Source organism: Gossypium raimondii, chromosome 9, assembly GCF_025698545.1.
Source record: "Gossypium raimondii isolate GPD5lz chromosome 9, ASM2569854v1, whole genome shotgun sequence".
Lineage (NCBI taxonomy): Eukaryota > Viridiplantae > Streptophyta > Magnoliopsida > Malvales > Malvaceae > Gossypium > Gossypium raimondii.
Window position 1 is genome coordinate 43,294,548 of NC_068573.1, and position 25,926 is coordinate 43,320,473.

At 35.3% G+C, this 25,926-nt stretch overlaps 2 protein-coding genes across 5 annotated transcripts; both read right to left on the reverse strand.

Annotated features, from left to right (window-relative positions):
• Positions 1 to 4,976: 4,976 nt before the first annotated feature.
• Positions 4,977 to 7,164, reverse strand: LOC105800006 (two-component response regulator ARR6). The gene is made up of 5 exons (XM_012630847.2): positions 6,847 to 7,164; positions 6,667 to 6,743; positions 6,459 to 6,536; positions 6,276 to 6,346; positions 4,977 to 5,591 (listed from the first exon to the last, which is right to left on the reverse strand). Exons 1-5 carry the CDS (start codon positions 6,962 to 6,964, stop codon positions 5,306 to 5,308), a joined length of 630 nt encoding a protein of 209 aa, XP_012486301.1. The 5' UTR covers positions 6,965 to 7,164; the 3' UTR covers positions 4,977 to 5,305.
• A 2,266-nt stretch (positions 7,165 to 9,430) lies between these two features.
• Positions 9,431 to 17,777, reverse strand: LOC105800003 (uncharacterized). Of its 4 annotated transcripts, XM_012630844.2 has the most exons (7): positions 17,673 to 17,777; positions 17,149 to 17,556; positions 15,009 to 15,380; positions 12,307 to 14,929; positions 10,468 to 12,183; positions 10,237 to 10,305; positions 9,431 to 9,861 (listed from the first exon to the last, which is right to left on the reverse strand). In XM_012630844.2, exons 2-5 carry the CDS (start codon positions 17,290 to 17,292, stop codon positions 10,508 to 10,510), a joined length of 4,815 nt encoding a protein of 1,604 aa, XP_012486298.1. In that variant the 5' UTR covers positions 17,293 to 17,556; positions 17,673 to 17,777; the 3' UTR covers positions 9,431 to 9,861; positions 10,237 to 10,305; positions 10,468 to 10,507. The 4 variants fall into 4 exon arrangements, with proteins under 4 accessions (XP_012486298.1, XP_052476944.1, XP_012486299.1 ...); XM_052620984.1 differs by lacking the exon at positions 17,673 to 17,777 and having other exon boundaries at positions 9,431 to 9,807; positions 17,149 to 17,664; XM_012630845.2 differs by lacking the exon at positions 17,673 to 17,777 and having other exon boundaries at positions 12,319 to 14,929; positions 17,149 to 17,663.
• Between the last annotated feature and the right edge of the window lie 8,149 nt (positions 17,778 to 25,926).

Sequence of the window (25,926 nt, forward strand, 5' to 3'; positions counted from 1 at the left end):
TTCAGTTTTGTTGGTAGTTTTATCACTCAAGTTCTGCTTCTGCTTTTTACTGTTCTCCTGTAATATTTTTCCCATTTAATGCATTCCCGTGGTGTTTACTGGCATTAATTAATATGACTGCTTTTGTTTCTTTCAATACCTCGGATGTGTGCTGTTTTCACTTTGAGGTAAGGCTTATTTGGGTTTAGCTTTTTATCCTAGAAAGGATATTGTAAGTGCGCTAAGCCAGATTTACTGAGAATATTCACATTTCTTTTGTTTCATCTGCTGAATCTATGTGTGCTTTTGGTAATTTATGCATGCTATTTTTCTCCCCGAAGTGATACTTGAACATGGGTGATGGACAAGGGAAAACAATTTTTGTTAACTGGTTGCTTTTACTTTTTGAGCACATTTTTTGGTTGCATTTGGGCTGACAATTTCGAAATGTAGAATTTGAATGGGTGTCTAAATGCAATAATCACACTTTTATTTGCCTTTTGTCTTCTTGAAGAGCGGTTGAGAGGTTAGTAATTAAATTTCTTTCAATTTTGCACAAAAGTTGCCAATTAGAACATATATTGAACTCTCTTTAGATAGATATGATATCCTAAGACATTGATATATATGTCTCAATTTATACCATTTTCTCTGTTCTGTTGCCACGGTTTCTTTTATTCTTGCACTACTTTGAACTTTCTAGGCCGGTCCTCACTGCTAAATAAAGTTGCGTCTAATATTTTTTTCTCTTTGTTCTTTTCCTTTAATGATAAATTAGATGACTGATGATCTTTAGTAGGGGATACAATACGTCAGAAATGCAGCACTTAAAAGGAGGATAAAAGTAAGTGACTACTACTAGTATGGGAATGGTACTTTATAAGCTTAGGCATCTTATAATTTTACCGATTTGTTGGTATATATCATTGTGTTAATATTTGAGCAAATTGCTGATCTTAGTATGCCAAACCTGGATGATTTTTCTAGGTTTTCAGCTTTTCTCTTTGAAAGATCTAGTGAAGTAAATGTGCTCAACCTATGGAATGTTTAGGGCTCATTTCTCGAGTATTTTGCTGACGCATGTCAAAAGATTTCGATTCTGTTTGGTATGTAGGATGGAAAAGAGTGAAAATATTTCAATCTAATGGTTAAGCTACAAAGTAGGGAAATGATTATGAATCTTAACCATTTGATTAACAAATTTTCCACCCTTACTCTTTGCCATCCTTGGTACCAAGCAAAGCCAAAATAAGTTTTTTTTTTAAAATGATGGTGAATAGCTACTGTTGTTGGCTTCCTATGAAATCTTTTGGCATTCTACTCTTATAGTCTGTACAAGCTGTATATTGAGGGTGAAAACAGATGAAGACTAGAATTCCAATTTTAAATATACTACATATCTTAGTTACAGAAATGCTACTGTAAACAATTGTCCTTTTGATGTTTCTGTTGTTTGTGTCGGATCAAATTCAACTATTATCTAATTTATCTTGTTTCTCAACCATGATGTTTCTGATGTTGATACCTCTATGCCTTTATGTCTGCTTACACTTGTGCATGGACACATGAATGTTTTCTAATGTCATCTGGTAATTCCCTTTGTTTCTCACTGTCATATGCTACCAACATTCTGTTACCTATGTTACTTGGACTCAAAGCGTGTCAGATACAGGTATGTCTCCGACATAAGCATGAGTACTTTTTTTCCAAGTTTTTTCATGTATTTGAAAAGTGTCTTGAAAGTTCATATCCCCATTTTTATGATCAGATGTGCTTTGAACATGGGTACTTAATGAAGAGTCGATCTAAATAGGATGTGTTTGCCTTCACGTGCACGGATGCATGACTGTTTTCTAATGTCATCTGCCTAGTAATTCTAATTTTTGCTCCTTTTCTTTGGTTCTGCTATGCTCTTTGGCTTATGAGTACTTAATTGTATATGTGTATTTCTTTGTCATGGTATTGATCTCTAGAAATTGATTTATATACGATGGTGATGTGTTTGAAGTTTGAACTCTTTGGCTTGTGAACATAGGTTCACTCCTGGAAGTGAGTTCTGTTATTGCTTTGGCATTTTTTTTTTTTGAGGCTCTCAAGTATAAAATGTCTTGAATAATAAGAATTCTAAAATTACTTAAGTTCGTCCCTCAACATTTGCTCCTATTTAAGCACTAATTATTTATTTTTCATCCCCTCTAACTTCTTTGGGCATGAGGTCATCATATACTTGCAAATATATATATAAAAAAATGCTTATGAATTTTAAAAGGATAAAACAAATATATAAAAATTCTAATTTTTTCAAAAATATAAAAATAAAAAGTGAAATATACTTTAAACTGACCGAAAAAAATAAAATAAAAATTTTCTGAAATTTCCAAAACAACATCGAAAATCTAAAAATTTAAAAGTTAAAAGAAAAATTCGAGATAACTGGGACACACTTAAAATTCCAAACGAAAAGTGTAAAAAAATGTACGCAAATATAAAAATCGACAACATTATATATTTTTTAAATTTAATTCATTCTTCTGCAGTAGGATTTGTTAGCATCATTGTATTTAGTTGAACTTTTAGAGTTTTATTATTTACAAACAATTGTGGAAAATTTTATTCTTGAATGTTAATTTTTTTATATTTTTCCTTTAATTTCCTAAAACTTTGGTATTTAATTGGAGAAAAGAAAACTTAGGTATCAATCTGAACTTTGAAACCAAGATTAAGTACTAAAATATATATTTGCCCTATTTATTTATTCATTTAACTTAAATTTTGTAGCTATTAAATATTAATAATTTTAAAATTAGCATTTGCGTATAAACGTAATTAATTGTGTCGAACGTATTTATAATAATATATATAAAAATTGAAGATAAGAAAGTCTAAGGTTGGATGATATATAAAAATGGTGGAATAAAAATGATTAAGTTTATCTACTTTGTGTTGGAACTAAATAAGAATAAAGGGAAATTCTATTTTTTTTTCAACCCTTTATATGCGATCATAAAATACCGAAGTGTTGAGCTTTGCTGAAAAGAGGATAAAAAAAGTGGGAGAGGTATATCTATATCTACAGTTTAGAAGAATTTTCAAATGGGGGCTCTGTTTGATTCGTGATTTTTTTTTCTTTCTGAAAACACATTAAATGACGTTGTTTTTAGGTGCTACTTTATGCCAAGAAAGTAAATGGGAATAAGACGAAGATGAAACTGTCTTAGCGGACCTCAAACTTGCCATTTAGATAGGTGGCCTTTAGACAAATAGGTGCTTCGTATACGTGGCTAATCGTGTAATCAAGCTTTGGGTCTATATAGCATAAAAACGTGACAAATCTGTGGAGAGAAAAGAGTCCTCTGTTTTGAGGAAACGGGCGTATGCCTTGCATGCTTTTGTTTTTTTTCTCTTTTTTTTAATCTATAGTTCAAACGGTTAGTGCTAGTTACATTGACACATGGTGTAATTGTCATTTGGTTGACTTTTTCTATTTATTTAAAATTTTTGAATTTTTTAATGCGAGAATTTTTTTTAACACTTTATTGAGTTAAAATGTGAAAATATTCAAGTTAAACAAGGATTTTAAAATGATTTTTGATGTGATCGAATTTTTTTTTCTGAAGAAATTTTAATTTTTAAAAGAGATTATTTCAATTACTTCATTCCAAATGAAAGATTTGATCAAAGTTGGTTTTAAGAAAATAAAGCTTCACATTGATTGTATCATTGACAAGCTAATTCATGTCTATTTAAAGGGTCTGTTCATTATTTTATATATCAGAGCACTTGCCTAGTTCATAATGAGAACTTGACAAACTTTTTTTCTATTCAATCTAGTCCAGTGACAAAAAAGCTTGGACCATCTTTGAAATTATTCATGAAGGAACTAATCCGTTAAGTAACCCAAGCTCGAGATGCTGATAACTAAGTTTAAGGCTTGTGTGACATCACAAATCGAGCATTTGCTTTTGATGAAGAGTATTCCAATGCTAAATTGGTAAAAAAGGTGCTTACATCTTTATAAGTAAAAAGAGTAGCAAAGTATATTGATACAATGAGGATTGATGAACTCATTAGTTGATTGCAAACTTTCAAGATGACCCTTGAATAGACCAAAAAGAGTAAGCACAAAGCAAAAAAGAAAGTAGCATTGCAAATTGCAGGCCGAATTATAATTGAAGGGGAAACTACCATTGAAGACTTACAGGAGCAGTTAGCTCTTCTCAATCAAAACTTCAACAAAGCATTTAAAAAGTTAACCATGAAGATTGGGAAGTTCGATTCAAACCATAAAAAATGAAACACACAAAATTAATGTTGTAAAGAGAGAATTCTTTCCCAGCATGCAAAACCTTCTATTCTCAACTGTGAAGATGAATCACAGATCATCTCCAATTTATAAGCTACTACTACCACCTAATATGAAACATAGTTTAAAATGTTAAAAAAGTTCTCACAATTTGGATCCAATGGTAACATTTGAAAGAGGACAAAAGGACCGAATAATTGAAGTTAGGGTTAAAAATATAAATAACATAAAAAAAATTAAAACATATATTATAAATAAAAGATTCGATAAAACTTTCAAGTCGTTCAAGTGAAATGTTATTAAATGTTATTAGATTCAATGACGGAACCAAAAAATTTTGAGAGAGAGTTAAAATTAAATTATATATTTTACAATAATAAAATTATAATTTTGCTATACATTTATCATTTTAAAAGGTTAAATTATTTTAAAAGAATCAAATTGTAATTTTACCATTATTAATTTAAAATTTTATATAATATAAAAGATCTAACTGAAAAGAGAGCCAGCCTGATTGAATTTGAACTTGATTTTATCAATAACTAAAGTTGCTAAGCTTAAACTCATTTTAGTAAGTATTAAAGAATTCAAGAAACTTGTGTCTCATTCTCGCAAGTTAGGTAATACAAACTTGAGTGATTATTCTACGGATCAATATTTCCATACAAGTATTTAATATATATATTGAATCATATACACATTAAAATATATTAGTAAAAATTGGATTAATATATGGCAAGCATGTGCCTAGAAGTTATGATCCACCAAATTCATAACTATGCACACAGATAGGAAACAAAAGCCCATCATTTTTGTGATTCTAATGAATTTTTTTTCTTTACCTAAACGGAACAAAAAAGAACACCAACTGTATCTCCATTTCTCTGTTTCAGGCCCTAATTAATTGTTATCAGCTTCTAAAGAGGCCTTGATAAGTGCCATTTACACAAGTTATCCATATGAGGGAAATTGCGAGGATATTGACAAAAAAAAATTTACCATCGAAAAAACGGATGAGGGGAACTAGTTATGGTCGCGCAATTTTGGCCTCTTCAATGAATGCAGAGGTGATGAGGTTGCTGCAGTCGATGGTGAGGATGGTAATGGTGATGACGGTGATGATGGTATTGATGATGATGATGACGATGACGATGAAGCATGGTTATCGTCTTCAAACTTTCTTTTGTCAACTCTTCTCCTATTGTTTCCCTCTGTTTCTCCTCTCATTATGCAATCACTCATCACCCGTTTCACATCCGATAGTTTCACGGGCTTAACTAGAAACTCCTCCGCCCCTTCCTCCAAACAGCTGTAGATGAAAATAATGTTTTTAGCCTAGTTGTGCATGATCAAGCAAAGTGCAGATGCATTATCTAAAGTGATTCAGAACAACCAAGGGTTCAAAGTATGCCAACAGTCTCTTTTAAGTGAGGGTCTCCACATATTTTGTTCTTTGATGTACATGTTGAAATATGTCATGCAGAATCTCTGTTTTTATAAAAGAAAATGCCTGAAACGTCAATAATTTCCAGTGAAACAGAATATATATTACATGAATGAAACCAAGAGATCCGGAGAATAAAAATCAGAATATTATTTAAGAGAAAAGACAAGTGAATCTTTCATTATTATCAAGATTTTGGGTGGTCTGTTTCCCACACAAATTCAAACAAAATACAGAATCTTATCAGTTTTGTCTTATTACAGTACTCACGAGATTTGGGTAATCTTATAATGACTGATATGTTTTGATAAATCTTATCATATGCAATATTCCTTCATCTCAATTATCGTCCAGTAGCTTCAAGCCAAAGGGATTATTAGGCTAAAAAAGAAAAATGCTTCCATATCATAATATCAATTTCCCCAGATTTCCTCTAAATGAATGTCATAGCCAAGATATGGCATATATTCCCAGATCCAAACAGATTTGATTTCCCGAGAAAATCATAAGAACAACATACTGGTGTTCAACTAAGACTTGGAGATATACCTATCAATACGGGTGAGGATGTTCTCGGAGGACATGATCACCACAGGAATTTCTCTAAAGGCTGATGATCGCTGTTCCAACATCAAATGAAACATAATCAGTAATGGAATTCACGATAGTTTCATCTCCATCTTCAAATCAATTTTAGGATTAGAATGATTAAATAAGCTTAGGAAAAAAGACCTTGATTTTCTTGAGGAGTTCATATCCAGTCATTCCGGGCATGGAGTAATCCGTCATTATAAGATTCACCTTCAAACCCTGTAATAGCAGCCATTTTAACACCACACACAATCAATCCTAAATTTCATCTAATATTTTATTCAATAGTTTGTTTGTTTTTTTATTTTTTACTATTTTCTTAGCAACCCAAACAGATAGAACTACTCACATTGAAACCCAGAGAGCCTTTTTCTTCATCCAAACCAAGAAACTGCAAGGCTCTTGCCCCACTCTCCACAGTTGTGACTGCACGAAAACAAAGAATCAGACCAGACCCAATCTTCAAAATCAACAAAACCCCACAAGTATTGATCCAAAACAAGGTGGGGAAATGGAAACTAAGCTGTACCTTTGCAAGAGGATATCTTTAGCAACTTTTCAATAACCTTACGATCGACGTGACTATCATCCACGGCAAGAACATGCAATTGAGACTCAGATGCTAAAACCTCACCAGCAACCTCCATAATCCAGTATGAGAGTGATGAGTTAAAAAGAAGAAGAGGAGGCTCTCTCTCTCTCTCTGTAAATGTGTTGTTTTAAAAACAAAGGAAACAAGGGTGGGGTTGGATTTGGGTTTTTAAATAAAGAAGAAAGAGAAAGAGAGTTTAAAAAGGAGATGTAAAGGCGAAGATTGTGAAGATCCATCCAAATCCAATATCGTAGAGTAAGATCTTAGCAAATCTTTTAAAGCAGGAGAGGGAGCATTATCCCCCACTTGTCTCTTGTCCTGTCAAATTGACTAAATACTTCCATGTGTATATATATATTGTAGTAAAGTAAAAGAAAAAGTAAATGGCAGTGTTAACACTGTACGTAAAAATCACCGAAAATGGAGGCAGAAATCAAATCGTATAAAATAAATTTAACAGAGGATTTCGGGTTTTAGATTCGGCTTTGACTCTGTCTGCTAGATACTGGGAGCGTAGAGTCGTTGAAACTGGCACAGTTAGTAGTGGTATTTGGAAATGGAAATAAAATTCCCGTCTTTCTGTCCAACAGGCATGGATTACTGGTGGGTCAGTTTCGATGGGCTTTTTTTTCCCACGCGTCATCTCTTTGACCACCGTTTTATCAAATGGCCTTTTTGTCTTAAAAGAATAACTCAACACTCTCCTAAACTGTATGGTTGAATTACATAAAGGTAATCCGTGTAATCATTCACATTTTTTAATCATAATCATATACTTGACATTTCTTTTCTCCTTCATAATTTCATTCCACAATTACAACAAAACCAAGGAAGCAATAAAGAAAGCTCTCCTACAAGACAAATGTGGAGAACCCACCTAAAAGGAAACAAAGAAGAGATTGCGGTATGAACATGGCACACCCAAACATAAGGTATAAATTTTAATGCAGTGAGTCTCTAAACAGGTAGTAGATGAATTCCTAAACCTAATGAATAGTTGCAACGAGGTAAAAAAACCAAGTTCCCATGAAAAACTCGATAGGCCAATGTCATTAACGAGTGAGGACTTAGAAAATCAAGTCACAGAGGAAGTATTGCAAGCAAGGAATGTAGCCAAAAAAAGGATTGGAGTAGATCCTGTAGCATTAAGCGCAGCGGCAAATAATGATTGGTAAGGTGAAGAAAAAAAATTGTGATTAATGATATGACTAAATAAAAAAAAAATTGAGACAATTCTAGAGAGAATTTTGAGAAATAGAAAGTCAAAGTAGCAAAAGTCTTTTCACCAATTGTGAAATCTCTTATTTATAGTATCTTAAAATGGACAATTAATGAAGTAATCATAAATATATATATAAAAGAATTATAAGAACATATATGAAAACATTCCGTTTTGGGATAATTGTTTGAATTCCAAAACACTTCATTTTAGTTATATTAAAGTGAATCCTGTTTTTTAATTAAGTTTTAAGTATGATTTTCTTGTTATTAATAATAATAATAATTCATCGGGCAAGAAATGAAAAAATCTCATTTTGTTTATTATATATATGATAACATACATACACATATATAATAAAATAAAATTTTGGAATAATTTTAATAACAATTACTTCCAAGCCAGTTCTAAAATATTTGTAATCAACATAATTTAGTTTCGTAAATAAATTATTAATGGAAATTATAAAAATAAATAGATACATAAAATTAATTAAATGCATTTTAATTGATGCATCACAGGAGTATGTAAACTAGTGTATAATATATAAAAGAAGTAATAAGAGCATATATAGAAACTTTGAGTTACAAAATCTTCTTTTTGATTATATTTAAAGTAAATCCATTTTAGAAGTGGAAAAACAAATATGCTTTAAATGTCAAATTATAAATTAAAGCTAATAGAATTAACAGTGACTTCACAAATTATAATAAAATTAAATATTTACCCCAGCAGTTAAATTTTTATAAAGTAACATCCCAATTACATAATTAAAACATATTTATACACCAATTCAATATTCCTTCATTTTCAAGGTACCAATTAAACTGGTTTGATCACCAGTTTCCGGTGGAATCAGTCCATAAATATCACATATCAATGTTACTCCAAACACAGTTAAATTGCATAATTATTCGATGAAAGGAGATTAAAACAGCAACTCCTCGCTTAAAAAGTCTTAGTAAATCGTCTACGTAGCTAATTTTGTCGCTTATATTGTACCACTTTCAGTATTTTCCAGTACAATAACCCATGAAACCATAAGCTATGGTGATGGCTTGGGCTTTTCAACTCCCAATGCAAATTACACCATGCAAACCCAAATTCCACACCTATAAACAAAACTACATCACGCAGAAGTTGCATACCCAGACTTTGCAATTTACACATTTTGAACAACTACATTCAAGCCCAATAGTCAACAGTACCAAAGTCATTACCCCGTTTTCTGTTTATTCCCTAAACAATACCTTACTGTAGAGATTTACTCATGAACTTGACATCAACCCAATACTACAGGCAGAAAATCAATGGGATTGACTTTTGAGATTGAAAGTAGTTTCTCTTCAAAATAAATTAGTCATACTTAACCAGTGTCAATGGGTCCTGTAAACGTTATAATCACCTAGAACTGCTGTAGTTATATATCATTAGTAGAAAATATCCACCCATAGAACGGTCCAAGACAAAATTCCAATAGCTGACCAAATGTTCCAGAATACATACAAGGCATTTCTTCTTAAGACCGTTTGACCTACCTAGCAACTTCGGTCAACAGAAAAATCACGTCGAAGCACAAGCAAAAGATCAATGACATTGTTGCCAGTCACTGGTTATCACAAGGGCCAGTAGAGGTGCAAGTGCAACATCAAACTTCAACGCTATCTCTGTGCCAACACCTTATAAAAACATTGATATCAAAGTTGGCAGGAATCACAACTGTTGCAGATGAACTACAATTACAGTTCATAAATTAAATAGGATTAGAATTCAACATCAACCCCAGAAACCATATCAGGTGAGGAAAAAAGCTTCAGTATCAAAATTAGGTGATCACTTTAATCAGGAAACAAAATAAAACTGAAAAAGAAAAAAAGGCAAGAAAGATTTGCACTAAAAACCAGTATGGGCACCAATCTCTAATGTCTAGGCAACATAGAACATAAGTTCTCCAACAGTTAACAATATCTACAAAGGGGAAGGTGATCTGCTCCAAAAACTAATTCAAGGCACAATGGCTTGAAAATGCTGAAGAGATTTTTTAGGATACAATTGATAAGAGTAAGATGTGGGGGTCGGAGACTATGAACATCAAATGGCTCACTTACCACCCATCCTCTAAGAGCACACAGGGTAGATGACCTCTGGGGTTTTAGCTAATTCCCATCCCTGAATACCTGAAACAAAATAAATATAAATTGTCACAGAAAATCCATAGTTCTAATAATATAGTTTGGCTCCCCTTTGCCACTATCAAGTGTATGGAAGTGGTAGAATGCAAGAAAAAGAAAACACAGGTATTGTTAAAGGAAACTGAAAAGAATGCAAATGGCACATGCCTTGAGTCATCAGAATGTGACATTTAAGGATTCTTGATTACTACTGCCATGAAGATTGCTTGTATCCATTCCATCCTCCCTCGGGTTCCTTCCTTTTCAAAATACCACCAGGAACCTGATGGATTCTTGCTTGCTCCTCTGCCTGGGTACGTGAACTGGCAACAGACAGTTGCCTTGATGGAAGAGGTACCATCTCATCTCTTCCTTCAATGTCTGGGCCTCCAGGCCCAGCATTTAAGTCTAGACCTTGCCTTCCCCAATGCCTACCATTCTCAGCACCACTACTATGACCACCATCAGGAAGGCTAACAACATAGGGCCTTGGGTAATGGGATGGAACAGAACCAACAGGTCGTAACAATTGCGAATGAACTGGAGGAAAACAAAACCTCCCACCAGGAGATGAATCAACATAAGTAGATGAACCAGCAGAAAAGCTAGTTGAAGGAAGAGGGAATGTTGTTCCAAAAGGGAAAAGAGGGTATTGGAAAGGAGTTGATGGGAATGACACTGCTGGAGCAGATGACAACATGGGTTCCCTATAGACATCAGGATTAAAAGGGGTGGCACCAACAGGTGGGCCCAAAACCCTTTGTGGCCCACCAGTTGCAACAATTGGAAAAGGCTGCTCTCTATCGGGCAAGATCGATTGGATTGTGATAGATGAGTATGTATTCTCAGTAGGAAACCATGATGAGAAATTTCCCATCTCGGTACTGTTCATCCGCAAGCTGGAAACTGATGGTTGAGATAGGGCAATGCTGCTTCTAGCGTTATGGCTAAATAGTGATGGATCAATGCTTACCTCATCAACAGCAGGTCCATTGTTCAAATCAAAGTCCCTACGGACAGTTACATCACTATTAAGAATCCCAGACAATGATTTTATAGGCTGCATAGGGACATCGAGTCTACGACTAAACCCAGTACACTGATTACCAAAATCAGCTGGCTCATCAACTCTATTCAAATCAAGATCAAGTCCCCCGGAGGACCGAATGGATGGAGAACCCACCATTCCACAAGTTAAATCACGAGTACTTGTAAGGTCCAGTGCAGAGTCTGTGCCCTTGGCAAAACTTCGGGAAGCTAGATCCTGAAGCACTCTCTCATCAGGTACATTCAAATCAATATCCAAAGGAGGACGACTTTGTTTCCTAGTACTAACATCAGCAATAGAGGTGTTGCTTGTACCAAGAGGGATATCCAAAATCTTTCTGGGCTCAGCTGGCCGAAATGCACTTGTGGCTGCTGATCCCTTCCAACCAAGTGCCCCTTTGGTCCGCAAAAGGTCATCTGGGGGAACAAAAGGCCCTTTAGCAGCAGCAGCAACAGTAATTGTAGAAGGGACACTGCTAGCCACAGAAGAAAAAGGGAAAGGCAATGAGCTAAATTGGGCAGGAGCTGAACATCCTGATGCTGTTAAGTTATTTGGATCCCCAAATTTTCCCTCATCTGCATTAAAGCCTTCATTCAAGTCAAATTCAACTTTTGCATCTGTATCTGTACCACCTGTAACAGGAGCATCTCTAGTGGCTGATGTCCCTTCCACTTCATCTACCTCTTCGCCGGTCAAATTAGACCCCCTTGGCCACATAGGCTGCTCTGTTTCCATTACAGTAGGTGATACACAAGGAGATGGTCCAGCACATGGTTCATTACCCTTATGATCTTCTAAATTCTCCTCCACATGCTCACCTTTCTGAGCATTGACAGCTGAACCAACAACAAATACAACTAATTACCAATTGATGAATGTAAACTAAATTGGAAAAGAAAAAGGACTTGAATTGATGTGTACTTCATATTTAATTATGAGAACAATAAGAGAAGCATTACTTTCCCATTCACCTGCATTACTAGGAGTATCACTCTCAACATCCTTCTCAGACTTCACCTCATCAACATTTTCCAGAACCGTATTTTTACCAAAACCAGGAGGCGAAGTTTCTGTCACTGTTCCATTGATGGAATGTCCAACTACTGGTGACTTCTGATGAGTCTGTGAACTTCTTTCCAAACCTTCAAGGACATTTTTCTTCTTGTCAGCATCAACTTCAACAGAAGGTACAGATGAAGATCCTAGAACTTCTTTCTCAACTTTTACAAATGGATCTATGACCTTATCTTCATTAGCCACAGAAGAACACCCTTTTTGTTTAGTACCCAAACTGCTATCACCATCCACTCCACCTGCCTTTTTCTCCAGATGCTCTTTGCAATCTCCAATATCAGTAGTTTTCTCAGCAGTGCTTGCAGAGGGCAAATTGATTAAAGCGGTGGTTACATTTTCCTTTAATTTATCATTTTCAAGACATGGGTCTGCAGTGTACAGAATGCTTAAAGACGTTAAATGTTCATTCAGCTCTCTAGATTTTTCTAGAGAGGAACCAATCTTGTTGTCCGCATTCTTAGCCCATGAATTACCACCAACTGCCTGCTTCAGATGCTCATCATCGGCACCTTCAACAGACTGATTTTGATCTCGAACAACCTCATCCCCAGACGAAGGTTTTAGTTTTGTATCATTGCCTGTGTCAGAGAGCACAACAAAAGGGGCCTTTCTTTGTGGAGATTCTATCAGTGAAGCTACATCGACTCCAGTAGCCACACTAGCAAGCAGATTCATTCCAGCATCATCTCCAACAGGCATGCACACATTTGATTCAGAGAACTTGACACAACTATCAATTAGAGCATTTATGGAGCTGAAAGAAGGCTCCAGCACTTTCCCTGATTTATGTTCATTTCCAGAAGATGAAGCAGTTTTCGTAACTTCATTTGTTTTCCTAGCCCCTTCTCCAGTCCTACAGTTTTCTTCATCGGGAACAGCTGCAGGTGAACCATCTCCCTCATCAAACCCTGTTAGCATGTCTTTTAAGTCATTGCTCTGCCATGATTCAGTATTCACATCAGTAGTAACATTTGTCCGGTAAGTATCATTCTTCTCCTTCAAGTTACGATCGAATTGTTCCTGCGTCTCTAAAAGCACAGGAGAAGAAGCCCTGCTATTCATGACTGAGTGATCTTCAAGAGATCCTCCACTGGCAATTTGTACTGGACTTCTACCTCGATTTGGGATCTTAACAATGAACTTATGACTATTAGACTCAGCCATAGGAGCATCCACAGCCTTTTCACATGTTAAACCAGACTGTGATATTTTTTCTGATGCAAGATTTCTGTTAAAAGAAGAATTTTTGCCTGATCCAGTTTCCCTTTGAACACCAGATGACCCTGGGAAACCATTATTGGATTTCCGGTGTCGGGAAGAATTACCCGAGATCTTAGAGACTGATCCAGAACCAGCTGCAGAACTTCTTGCATCCTCCTTTACAGAAAGTCCACCAGCCTTTGCATGGTCACTAGAACAAGACTGACTATTGTTGTGGGACTGACTCGAACTGCTGCTTTTCTCATCCTTTGCTGTTGTTGGAGGATCAGAGGTGCCAACAACAGCAGCATTTCGTACTTGCACATCTTTTAAATTTGCACTGGCAGAAGCAGGCGATATTGCTGCCTTCATAGATCCCAGTGATGAAGAAGCAGACTTGGTAGCAGTCTCTCCTTGAGCAATCTTAACAGAACCAGTTTTAGAGGCAGAAACCTGTGTGACCAAATTCTTCATGGCAACCTCAGCTGATCCAGAATGCTTGTTTCCACTGTGAGAAACCTCCGAAAGTCGAGACCTTGCAGACCAGGGAACAGCTTGGTTTGAGCCACACTTGGCATCCATCTCAGCCTCAACTCTTTTTTTCCATGTATCAACTAAACTCCTTGCTTTCTTCTGTATATCTATGTTCTTATGAGTGCGCAAATGATTCACAGACTTGCCAATGTTACACATCTGTAGAGCTGTGAGATTTACAGGTAACTTATCAAGTGCTCGAAGTAAGGTTAATAGAAAATCATCAACTGATCTATCATCCTTGGAGCCACTACCATCACCAGTCTTCCCTTTGTGGACTTCCTGGAGCCATTCATCAAAAACACGCAACCCTCTGAGCTGAACAAAATGACTAAGACAGTCAAACTTGTCAGTAGCTGATATTACACTAGCAAGCATTGACCGGCTCACCAAGTCTATTTTCTTTTCATTTCTCTCAGGCACCATGAGATGAATCAATTTCTCAACTGCTTCATAATCTTCTAGGCCCCCCTTTTCAGCCATCTTTGCAATCTCAATTTTTAAATTAATTTCTCGTCTACCATGACCAGAATCCCCATCATCTATTTTACTAGTGCATTCCCGTTTGACAGGCTCAGAACCTTGATCACCACGCTCCCTTTTCTTTCCCTTACCCTGAGAAGGAAATGAAGCACTGTTCTGTACACTCTCTAAACTAGGTTTTAACTGTGATGTAGATGTCGGACCATTTGGAGAACATCCATCTGGCTGAACTGTAGCTTGCATTTCTAAACGTGTCTTATATAATAGATTATCTACTTCCTCTTGATGTTCCTGGAAAAGTAAGCAATATCAATTGTGAAAGTTCAAATTTGGAATAGATTATATACCTAAAAGAGAATCTATAACTCACATTAATATAATCTCGATCAGTTAGCCACCATAAACACTTGTTTGTAATGTCATAAACTCGCCGGCAAACAAGTGAGCAAATCCCAGATGGAAGTTCAACGTCTTTAGGAAGAAATGCAACTTTACATGGATGGAGTAACGAAGCAGCAGGAATCTCATCCTTATGAAAGGAATAAAAGATCTCGTTTGGCGCAGCTTCCAGCAGGATGCCTTCGCCAAGCTTTACTTCAGCAGGTCGATAAAGCCAATTCACGCCCAACTTTAACTTATTTTCTTTGCTTGCAGTCAGACACCGAATTATTCCAATGAAAGGTGGAGAATCTAGAGCTGGTTTGAAAAGAGCACAGTCACCAATGCTGATATTGCGCCCATCCTATAAGGGGGAGAGCAGGTATGCAAACTTCACCAGTGAGAATATATATATAATCAATTTGGATAAAATAAATAAAAAGGGAGAAGAAGAGGAAGAAGAAGAAGCTTGATCAACAACTCAAACTTGCATTAATCAGTTACTTCTAAAAACTATCAACTTAGCTTCTTAGACTGAGCAACGTAACAGCAGTACAAGTGGCAACTCGATACAGACAAAACCAACACAAATGGCAACTAGTAATTGCTTAAACATTTAGATATGATGATGATTCCAAGAATCCATCTTTATTAGATAAGAAGAAATTCTAAATGCGTAAGTGCAGAAAAAAGATGCATATAATGACAATTCAAGCCTAATTCGTAAATCAACTATAATTCTATATGAGAAAATTCCACAAGACTTCAACACTAGCAAGAACAAGGTTCATATGCGTTCAAAACTTGCTATACTCATATCAGGGAAACCATTATACATCTAGACTGAACGAAAACTTAACAATTCGCATGCTGAAAATATGTTGTTTATATCACGCAGTCCTCTTTAAAGCCTTGGATATGTCTTAGGTACTGCTTCAACAAACATCATTATCATATAAATATGACTCCGTTGAAGATGTCCAATACATTTCTCTGGACTAATTTTGACATTTTATCAGAGAAAACATCCAGCAAAACAAAAATCATGTCTGTTCTCACTCATATACAAGTATGTTAAAACCTGGTTTCAAATGGGAAGACCAATACACTTGTGTTATCTAGGACAACTATCTTTTTCCATATAATAGAACAGGATGCATTACAGGAAACTCGCAAGACTTGCCATATACAGAAAGACCTTAGAAGTCAGAAGCAAATATTGCATTTACCACATCCCAGGTCAACCATTGGAGCAATAACTCCCCAAAAAATGTATCCTTATTTTTCAAGCTCTTCCAAAATTGGAATAATTTTCCAATACAATTATAAATCATAATGCTGGTGATTACTCATTAATCATCATTACTACCGAAAGTTAGCGAATTCCTAATATTCAGGTTCATTTACATCAATCTGTCTAAAATCCAAATATTTCTATCGTGTCCAAAACACCTTCTACCTGGAATTAATATTAGCTTGGACAAAGAAAACCCACCCCATGGCATGCTGAACGACTATAGCTCCATGTCCACAATTAAAAGTTTCAGATAAGTTAGCAGGATATTTCAGCTGTAGAATAGCTTCTAGAGGAGAAAACGAAAAAGAAGTTATTGTTATTTTAGGACACTATTCCATCCGAGGAGAGACGCCCTTCCCTATCTTACCCAACTTATTATGTGGTACAATCATTCTTCACAGCTGACAAAAATCAAGCCTAACAAAAATGTCTTGCACATACACCTCAGTAAAACAATCAACCCAAAACATAAAAACTTAAATGCCTTCATATGAGTCAGTTAAAAATTCGAAAAATGTCCAAAACAATTCAGACAACTGACTAGATTTTACTCCAAACGAGCTCAACAAATCATCCACAAAGTTCAAACCAAGCCAACAAAACTGACGAAATTTGCGACTATTTCAACACTTCCCCTCATCAATAAAGACACCATCTCAAAATTCTCAAGCAAAATCGAACCTCTTCATTTACCAAAATCGATATGATAAAGCACCTCTCACCAAATCACCTGATAAAACAAATCAACAACCGAACAAAAAGGAAAACCTAGAACATAAAGAAAAATCTAATCCAATCAAATCAAATTAAGTGAAATTGATTTAGAAAGTTATACCTTTGAAAATGAATTAACGGTAGAGGAAGAAGAAAAAGAGAGCGAAGCAACACCATCACCACTCAGAACCTCCGTTGCACGTGTAGGGACTGTCCACATCAGCCGTGCCTTTTTCCTCTCCTCATCTCCTCCCCGCCCATGCATAGCCTTGCATTTTTCCCTTCGAGTACCATCAATCCGCCCTCCTAATGTCTATCTTTCTTTTTCCCCTCTTGAATTCCAGCTCCCCTTATTTCACCAACTCAAGCCCTAGATCACCAACCCCTACCTCTGTCAGAAATCTCCCCTTAAACAAACCCTAATTTCCCCAATCACAAATCCAAAAACCTAAATCCCTTCGACCGTGACTCTTCCGTTACCCAATCTAATTCAACCTTCTGCATTAGATTTCTTAAGCCGCCTTTCGATCTACATAAGAAAATAAAAAAAGAGAAGTTAAAATTTAAAAGGAAGCAAAAACTTGCTCTATTTCTAGAGAGAGAGACATAGAGAGGGACGGCAAAAGAAAAGGTGCACTTCGATACATGGTAGGGCAGAGCGGGCAATGGGTTTGGGCAGATCGGATAGTTCGGGCGAGTTTTTAGCAATAGCAAGATAAAGTCACGGATAAGCAATGATTTAAAAATCGGTTCATTAGTTAAGTAGTTTATACTTGGTTCGGTTCATTTCAAATTATTTTATAAATTATTAGGAAGCCCAGTTCAAACACTTTTAAGCTCGTATTAAAATTCTGCAAGCCCAAACATTACCCTTTATGCCTTTACTAAGAATTTTGAATACCTTTTTCAGATAAATTGACATACAAACTTCTTTTTACTTTGGGTTTTTCTTTTCCTTGCATTACTCTCAAAACTTAGTACATTTTCTCAGTTTATTTATAAATTAAAATAAAATTTTATCACGCCATTATCTAAATTTTATTTCCATAAAAAAATTATTTAAATCTTATTTTAAAATTTCTTTTACAATTTTTTTTCTTTTCAATTTTAGAAAAAATTTCATATAATTACATGTAACAATCTTGGAGTACCACATAATCATACCTTAATAGAATCCAAGTTTAAGGACTAAATTGAGAAAAACTATCAAGTTCTAAGACTAATGTAGAAAAAAAACACAAGGACCAAGTTGGGAAAAGTTGCCAAGTTTAAAGACTAAATGTTGTTTTATCCCTATCTTATTTATATTGGGGCAAACTACATTTGTAGTCACCTAACTATTAGTAAGTTTCTTTTTTGGTCACTCAATTGTGAAAAGTTATAAAATGATCATCCAACTATTTAATTTTTCTTTTCTTTTTTGGTCACCGACCTTAATTTGCTTACGAAAAGATGATGCGGCAGCTTTTAAAATTAGCATAATAGCAGCTTCAACCCTAAATACTTATAAATTGTGTCAATTTAGTCTTGATTATAAAAATTTTAACTCACATCGTTTACACGTTGTCTTATCCAATCTTTTTTTTAAAAATTGCTTTTCTTTTTACCCTTTCACTTAAAAACTAAAAAAATCTATTAACTATATTTGATAAAAAGAATATACCAAAATAGAAACACCGAAAATTTAATATAATAATTTTCATATTTTCTCATTCTTTTAAAATTAACTATTGATGTCATAAATAAAAATTAAACGCAAAAAAAAGAGACCAAATTATACAACGTGTAAATGTTGAGGGTTAAATTTGTTACTATGCCAATTTTAAAAGTTGTCAAGTTATATTTCCATTAGTAATTTAATGACTAGTGTTCAAAAATAAAATTTTGAATAGTTGGGTGACTGAAAAGAAAAAGTTGAATAATTTGGTGACCATTTGTAACATTTCATAATTGGATGTCCAAAAAACTAATAGTTGGGTGACTACCAATGTAGTTTACCCTTTATGTTTCAAACTTTTACTTTTTCAAAGACTAAAGTATTGTTTAATAAACAGAAAAACTAAATGTTGAATTTTCATTATTAAATTTTATAGTACTATTTTTTTTGGTACGTAGAAAGATTTTAGTGAGACACATTATATCACACAATTTATTTCCTTCAAGTTATAATAGCAACTCCATATGAGATGTGATTGGGATGGATAGTTCTTGTAATTTTATTTTGTGAACCCCAATTATATTTTGTGTTGTCATTTCCTTTAACCATTCAAAATCTTAGCTCTCTGAATGAATTAATAATATTTGCTTTCATTCCTTTAAACATAACATCGTTTCTATATATCCAGATATTCCATAAGATGCATATCATCATATCTTGGATATCCTCAAATATTAGACGCCTAATAATCATATTAAGAATTTGTGGGGTTTTTTACACAAATAGGGTGAAAAAAAAATTTACTGAAATAGAGTGTCAGAAAAAATATTTACCAAAATGGGTTACTTTTTTCATTAGAGCCTATTAGATAGGCGCCAATGAATAAAAAATAATATTTTTTTAATAAAATATAATTTTATATTTTTTTAATATTTTTTTAAAAAATACGGGTCAAAGGGTCGGATTAGGTCGGGTGGCGCCTATCAGGTAGGCGCCAATGAAGGTGCCTGATAGAGAGGCGCCAATGAATGTGCCTGATAGAGAGGCGCCAATGGTGGCCTTCTGCCCACCGCTGCATCGTTGCATGCTGTTGCAGGTGTTGTCCCTTCATGCATGTTTTTTTTTTGCCTATAAGTAAATGTAAATGGTCCCAACATGCCACACGGTAGAGAAAAAAAAAAGAGAGAGAAAGGAGAAGAAGAGAAGGAGAAGAAGAAGAAGAAGAGAAGAAGAAGAAGAAGAAGAAAAAAAGGTAATGTATTTTTTAGTAAATAATTTTGTTTATAATTTAAAAGTTTATAGTTTGTGAATTTTAGAAGATATTTTAGAAGATATTGTGAATTTTTGTTATTAATTATTAATTATAAAATATCTATATTTAGTGTTTATAGTTTAGATTAGAATTTTGTATGAATATTCTAACTTTTTGTATGAATATTGTAATTTTTTTATGAATATTGTAATGTTGTTCGAATATTGTAATTATTTTATAATTAAATTTGTATTTATAGTTTTGGATTAGTAATTTGTATGAATATTGTAATTTTTGTATGAATATTGTAATTTTTTGTATGAATATTGTAATATTATAGTTTTGTATGAATATTGTATTATTGTAATTTTGTATGAATATTGTAATATTATAATTTTGTATGAATATTGCAATTTTTTGTATGAATATTGTAATTTTGTAATTTTGTATGAATATTGTAATGTCGGGATATATTGTAATATTGTAATTTTTGTATGAATATTGTAATTATTTTATAATTAAATTTTTAGTAATTTGGGATTATGTTATAAATTTTTGTGTTTGTAATTATTTAAAATTTAATTTATTAGTAATTTAGGATTAAGCTATAAGTTGTTGTGTTTAGTTTAGTATTTGGTGAGTTTAACATATAAAGTTTATAAAAAAATTAAAATCATTTCATTAAAAGTTTAATTATAAAAAATTAAAATTATTTTATTAAAAGTTTAATTATAACTGATTTTTTAATCATATAGTTGTTGTTAACTCATTTAATTTTTATATAATGTAACTTTTATATAATTAAATTTTATTTGATTTTGTATTTATTTAACAAGTAATTATTGATTTTTGAAACAAATTAATCTGAATTCATTTTTTTTATTGCAGATTTGCAGGAAATTAATAATAATAATCACATATCAAGTACTATTAATGAGATGGTAATAAAATTTATTTTTGATATTCATGTTATTTGTTGAATTAAATTATATTGTATTAACTATTTTGCTAATTTAATAATGTCAGGGTCCGTACCGCGCATTGAGAGGCCGTGTTAATAGTGTAGGGTTTCAGCCAGATGAACGCCTAATACCATACTTAGAGTTAGCCGGGTTCGGATCAGCGGCATTGATTCGGACTTTTGATCTGCGATACGACTTGATTTCCGCTTTAGTCGAGCGATGGCGTTCGGAGACCCACACATTTCATTTGCCGTGCAGAGAGTGTACCGTCACTCTAGAGGATGTTGCAGTACAGCTCGAGCTTCCCATAGACGGGAATGCGGTCACGGGCGTAAGTTCAATCTCTAGGCCGGCTACCCTTTGAAATGAATTACTTGGACGCTCGCCAAGTCAGGGAAAATTTACCAGTTTGAGATTTTCATGGTTACATGCCAATTTTGAGCATTTGCCAAGTACTGCTAATGAATGGAAGGTGATGCAGGCTGTTCGAGCTTACATTATGCACCTTATAAGGGGTGTACTCATGCCGGATGCAAACGACAGTAAGGTCCACTTGATGTACTTACCCTTATTATCCAATTTACATAACATTCGTTCATACAGCTGGGGGTCCGCAGTTTTAGCCATGCTGTATTGCGAACTTTGTCGGACAACAGATCCTTCTGCGGTTGACATAGGCGGATGCCTCATACTGCTGCAGTCGTGGGCACTTTACCGGATGCCATTCTTGGCATCCATTAGTCATCAATCATATGTATTTCCACTCGTTAATAGGTGATGAATTTTTACTCATTATAATAATTAGTTGACCTTTTTTATATTATATTATTCTAACAACTTGTTTTCGTAGGTGGAGTACTAATCCGGGTATCGGGAGGTCACCGACGGTTCCTATATATCGTCTAATGATTGAGAATCATGCTGGAGAGGGGGTAAGTTTTTCGAATATAAACTTAATTTTATTATTTTATCTCACTCGACCCACGTTAATATAACAACGTTATTAACTGTACAGTTCATTTGGATGCCGTATTCTGCTCCAAAAATTATGGTAGTTATGCAATCATCTACCCATATCCACTCAAACCTATGGTGCATTAGCGCACCCATTATCAATTTTAACGTAGTGGAGTGGTATCATGAAAATCGAGTACTCCGGCAGTTCGGTTGCATACAGTATATCTCGACACTGCCTGTACAATTGTGGGAGATCCATGGGATGAGCAAGAGGGGGAGGTATGGAGATAATTGGGGAGAAGTGCACGAAGAATATATTACGGTATGGAACAACCGGTTAGGGAGGGTACCTCAGATGGATCGTGCTCCGGATTTGCAGCCCTCGTTAGAGTACATACAGTGGTACTGTGAGACAGGGAAACCATTTCTGTTTGGTGGGCGGTCAATTGTAGTCCCTCCGCATACGACACGAATTACGCAACCCCTTCCAGATCTGCATCATGCACCAGAGCCAGAGCCTGAGCCAGAGCTAGAGCCAGAGACAGAACTATATTCTAGGGATAGTTCTTATCATCCAGAATTAGGGGGCGATGACTATTTCGCGGCCTTGTATCCACCTCAGTACTCCGCTCCTTCCGGCCAATATCCATCGTCGTACTCCTCTCCTCCCGGATCAAGTTCATCGATGGCATTCGAGACATATGATTATTCATCTATGTTTCACACACCCCAACATATTGTTGAGAAGAATGTTGATAACCGTAATCGCCCACAACGTGAGCGTCAAGCTCCACAAAAATATACCCCTAGAACCACACCATCAAACCATCAATTTTAGGGGTTTTTGTAATAAACAACCTCATATTTATGTAATGATAGTTCTTATGTAAATAAAATTATAATGGTTTAAAAATGTAAATAAAATTATAATGTTTTTTATTTTATTTTACAATTTCAAATTGCTCCATAACTGCAACAAATTGTAGACAATTTTGTGATTCAAACAATCTTTATGTAATGAAGTACATATCAATTTCTACACGATTGAGACGATTGTCCAATATGGTAGTTTCGGAGAGGGTATTTACTCTGATTATGACTGGGTAATCTGCATACGCCACACAAATTTCCGTCAGATTTCTCCCTAATGTCCATTTCGTTATGGATTCTGGATGATTACGGACGACCTTTCAGGTTTCTACGCAACCTTATGTCTGGGACTAGCTCGAAGGTCGTCGGAGGTACCTCCCAAGTAGATAGGTTAGGAAGCACGGGGAACTCGTTTTCCTATACATGCAACGTGCATTCGATGGTGTACACTTCATCGATAAATTGTTCTACATTGAGCCCAACTTTAGCACAAGCTGCCACGACGTGTGCACATGGACAATGAAGTGTTTGAAAGCTCCTGCAATCGCATCGTCTATTTAAGAGATCAACTCCGTAGGACCTAGGTGGTATACTGGGTCGACAACCGATGGTCTCTGTAACTCGAAACGTTTCATTATGTCGTGAATATACTTCTACTGTCATCGACCTTGCCATTCGACGGTTTACAACCATTACATCCCTAATGCCTTCGACAAAGACATGTCCCGCCTTCATCTGGTTCACTTGTTGCTGACCCATTCTTGGCATCAAGGTAGCCAACCTGTAAAACGTTACCGAGAAGACAGATGAAATTGGAAGATGTCGTGTTTTTAATAACACAGCGTTGATCCCCTCCACTAAGTTTGTAGTCATTTGACCATAACGAAAGCCCTCGTCAAAACATTGAGCCCATTGGCACGGCTCCATGGTACCCAGCCACTGCCGGAAAGATGTGTTGGTTTGACCCTCCATGTCACTCCTAAGCCGGGTCATTCTTTGGCGAAAAATGTGTGGTCAGAGCTCAGACTGTTGATATGTATTAAAAATTTAAGTTACTGATTGCTCTAAAACATTAAAACTTAAATTTAAAAGATAAGGTAATTCTTTACCCATTCTCACAACTTGTCTCTTCCAGTCTGCATTCTTATAATCTCACTGGAAGTTAGCCGTGATGTGCCGGATGCAGTAAACAGATCTCCATGGTACACCAGAACGCCTAATGGCTGCAATTAATCCTTTACCTCTATCGGAAATGATGCAAATATTATCATTGCTAATAACATACCTCCACATGTTGGTAAGAAAGAACTCCTACGATTCCATGTTCTCCTTATCGACGATGGCAAATGCTATCGGGAGTACGTTCCTGTTGCCGTCTTGAGCAACCGTAAGAAGTAAGATCTGTGTGTATTTTCCATATAGTCAGGTTCCATCTACTTGCACAAATGGTTTGCAGTGGGGAAATGCGCGCACACATTGATCAAAAGTCCAGAACATCCGATGGAATTTTTTTTCTCGATTGTAGTTGGTTATTTAGCCCGTAATAAGATCGTGTCTACATCTCAATTACAGTCCCCGGTACGTGTTCCCTCATGGCGGCTATCCATCCCTGTAATTTATTGTACGATGCATTGAAATCTCCGTACAATTGCTCCATTGCCATCTGTTTAGCTATCCATGCCTTCCGGTATGATACTCGATACTGGAATCGTGCTTGTATTTCAGCAATCAGTACCGAAACTTTAATGGTCGGCATGTCTTTCACCATTGGCATGATGCATGTACAGATAGTTTTGGAGTCAAGTTTTCGATGATCTTCTGTCATACGTGTTGAAGTGCATGTGTGGGGCCCAACAAATTTTCGTATCTCCCACATCTGCGACTTCTGCATAAATGCAGCTCATATCCGCCAATTGCAGCCTTCTGCCGACCTCCAACACTCTCCAATATATAATGTTGGTTTAGACTCGATGACTTTGTAATCTACTGATATATTCATGTTATACCGCTTAATGGCAAACATGCATTCTTCTTTACTTTCAAATCTCTGGCCCACGCATAACTCCTCTGCATCAGAATATACGCTCATTCGGTTAGCATGTGGTATTTCAGGGTACTCCGGAAACTCAGCTACCCGTGCCGCATCGGGGTTTATCCGAGACACGTGTGCCCCAGGATTATTGTGTATCACAATACGACGAATTTGGTTTCCGACTGAAGACGCATTAACGTTTCCATCCTCATTCACGCCTTCATCGTCAATATCATCCGGGACCTCGTCTGCGTCGGGATCACTCTTACTATCCACTTTGTAATCAACAGGATCACTACTATAGTATACATCATCACTAACCACATCAGTCTCGGCTGCAGCATTAAGATCAATATTTATCCCATGTATAGTTGATTGACTATCAACATACGATACCGGAACCACCATACACGGTGCTTCAACTCCATCTTCTTCACCTAATGGAGTGGGATCTTCAGTTGCCTCTACACTGGCTAACTTTGCAAATAACTGAATCAGTGCATTTTTGTTACTCTGAGTCTTACAATAGAGAGCGACCATTGTCTCCACGTTTTCATCGTCTACAAGTTTCATTTCAGTAAATTTTATTGGATCTGTTGAAACTGGAAACTTGTAGAAAACTTTTGATATCCTTCTCCCACAACGTCTATAAATTATTTCACTAATTTTTTCCTTCATATCATCAAACGAGAAATTTCTATCAAATCTCATTGCTACTTGTTTGCGACATTCAAATATACATCCCACAGTTGTTGTCAAAATTTCTCCATCGAAATAAACGCATACAAAAAACCGATTCTCCATTTTCAATACTAGATCTGTTAAAAAGAATTTCAAATTTCTTAAAACAGTTTCAAAATGTAAACAAATTACATAAAAATTTTAATGCAAAATTTTTCATTCAGAAGCTAACAAAATTAATAACCTGACAAAATAACTTTCAAATAATAAAATTACTAACAAGACTCTACATTCTATTTAAAAAGAAATAAACCAAAATACCTTATTTTTTTCTTCTTTTCCTTCCTTCTTTTCTTCTGCTTCCTTCCTTATTTCTTCCGTTTCTGTAGTAAAATTTATGTCTGTATTGGGGGTATTTATAGAGAAAAATCAGAGCATTGAAGCCTCTCAGTATGGCACCAATAATGGCTCCTCCCAGATAGGCACCA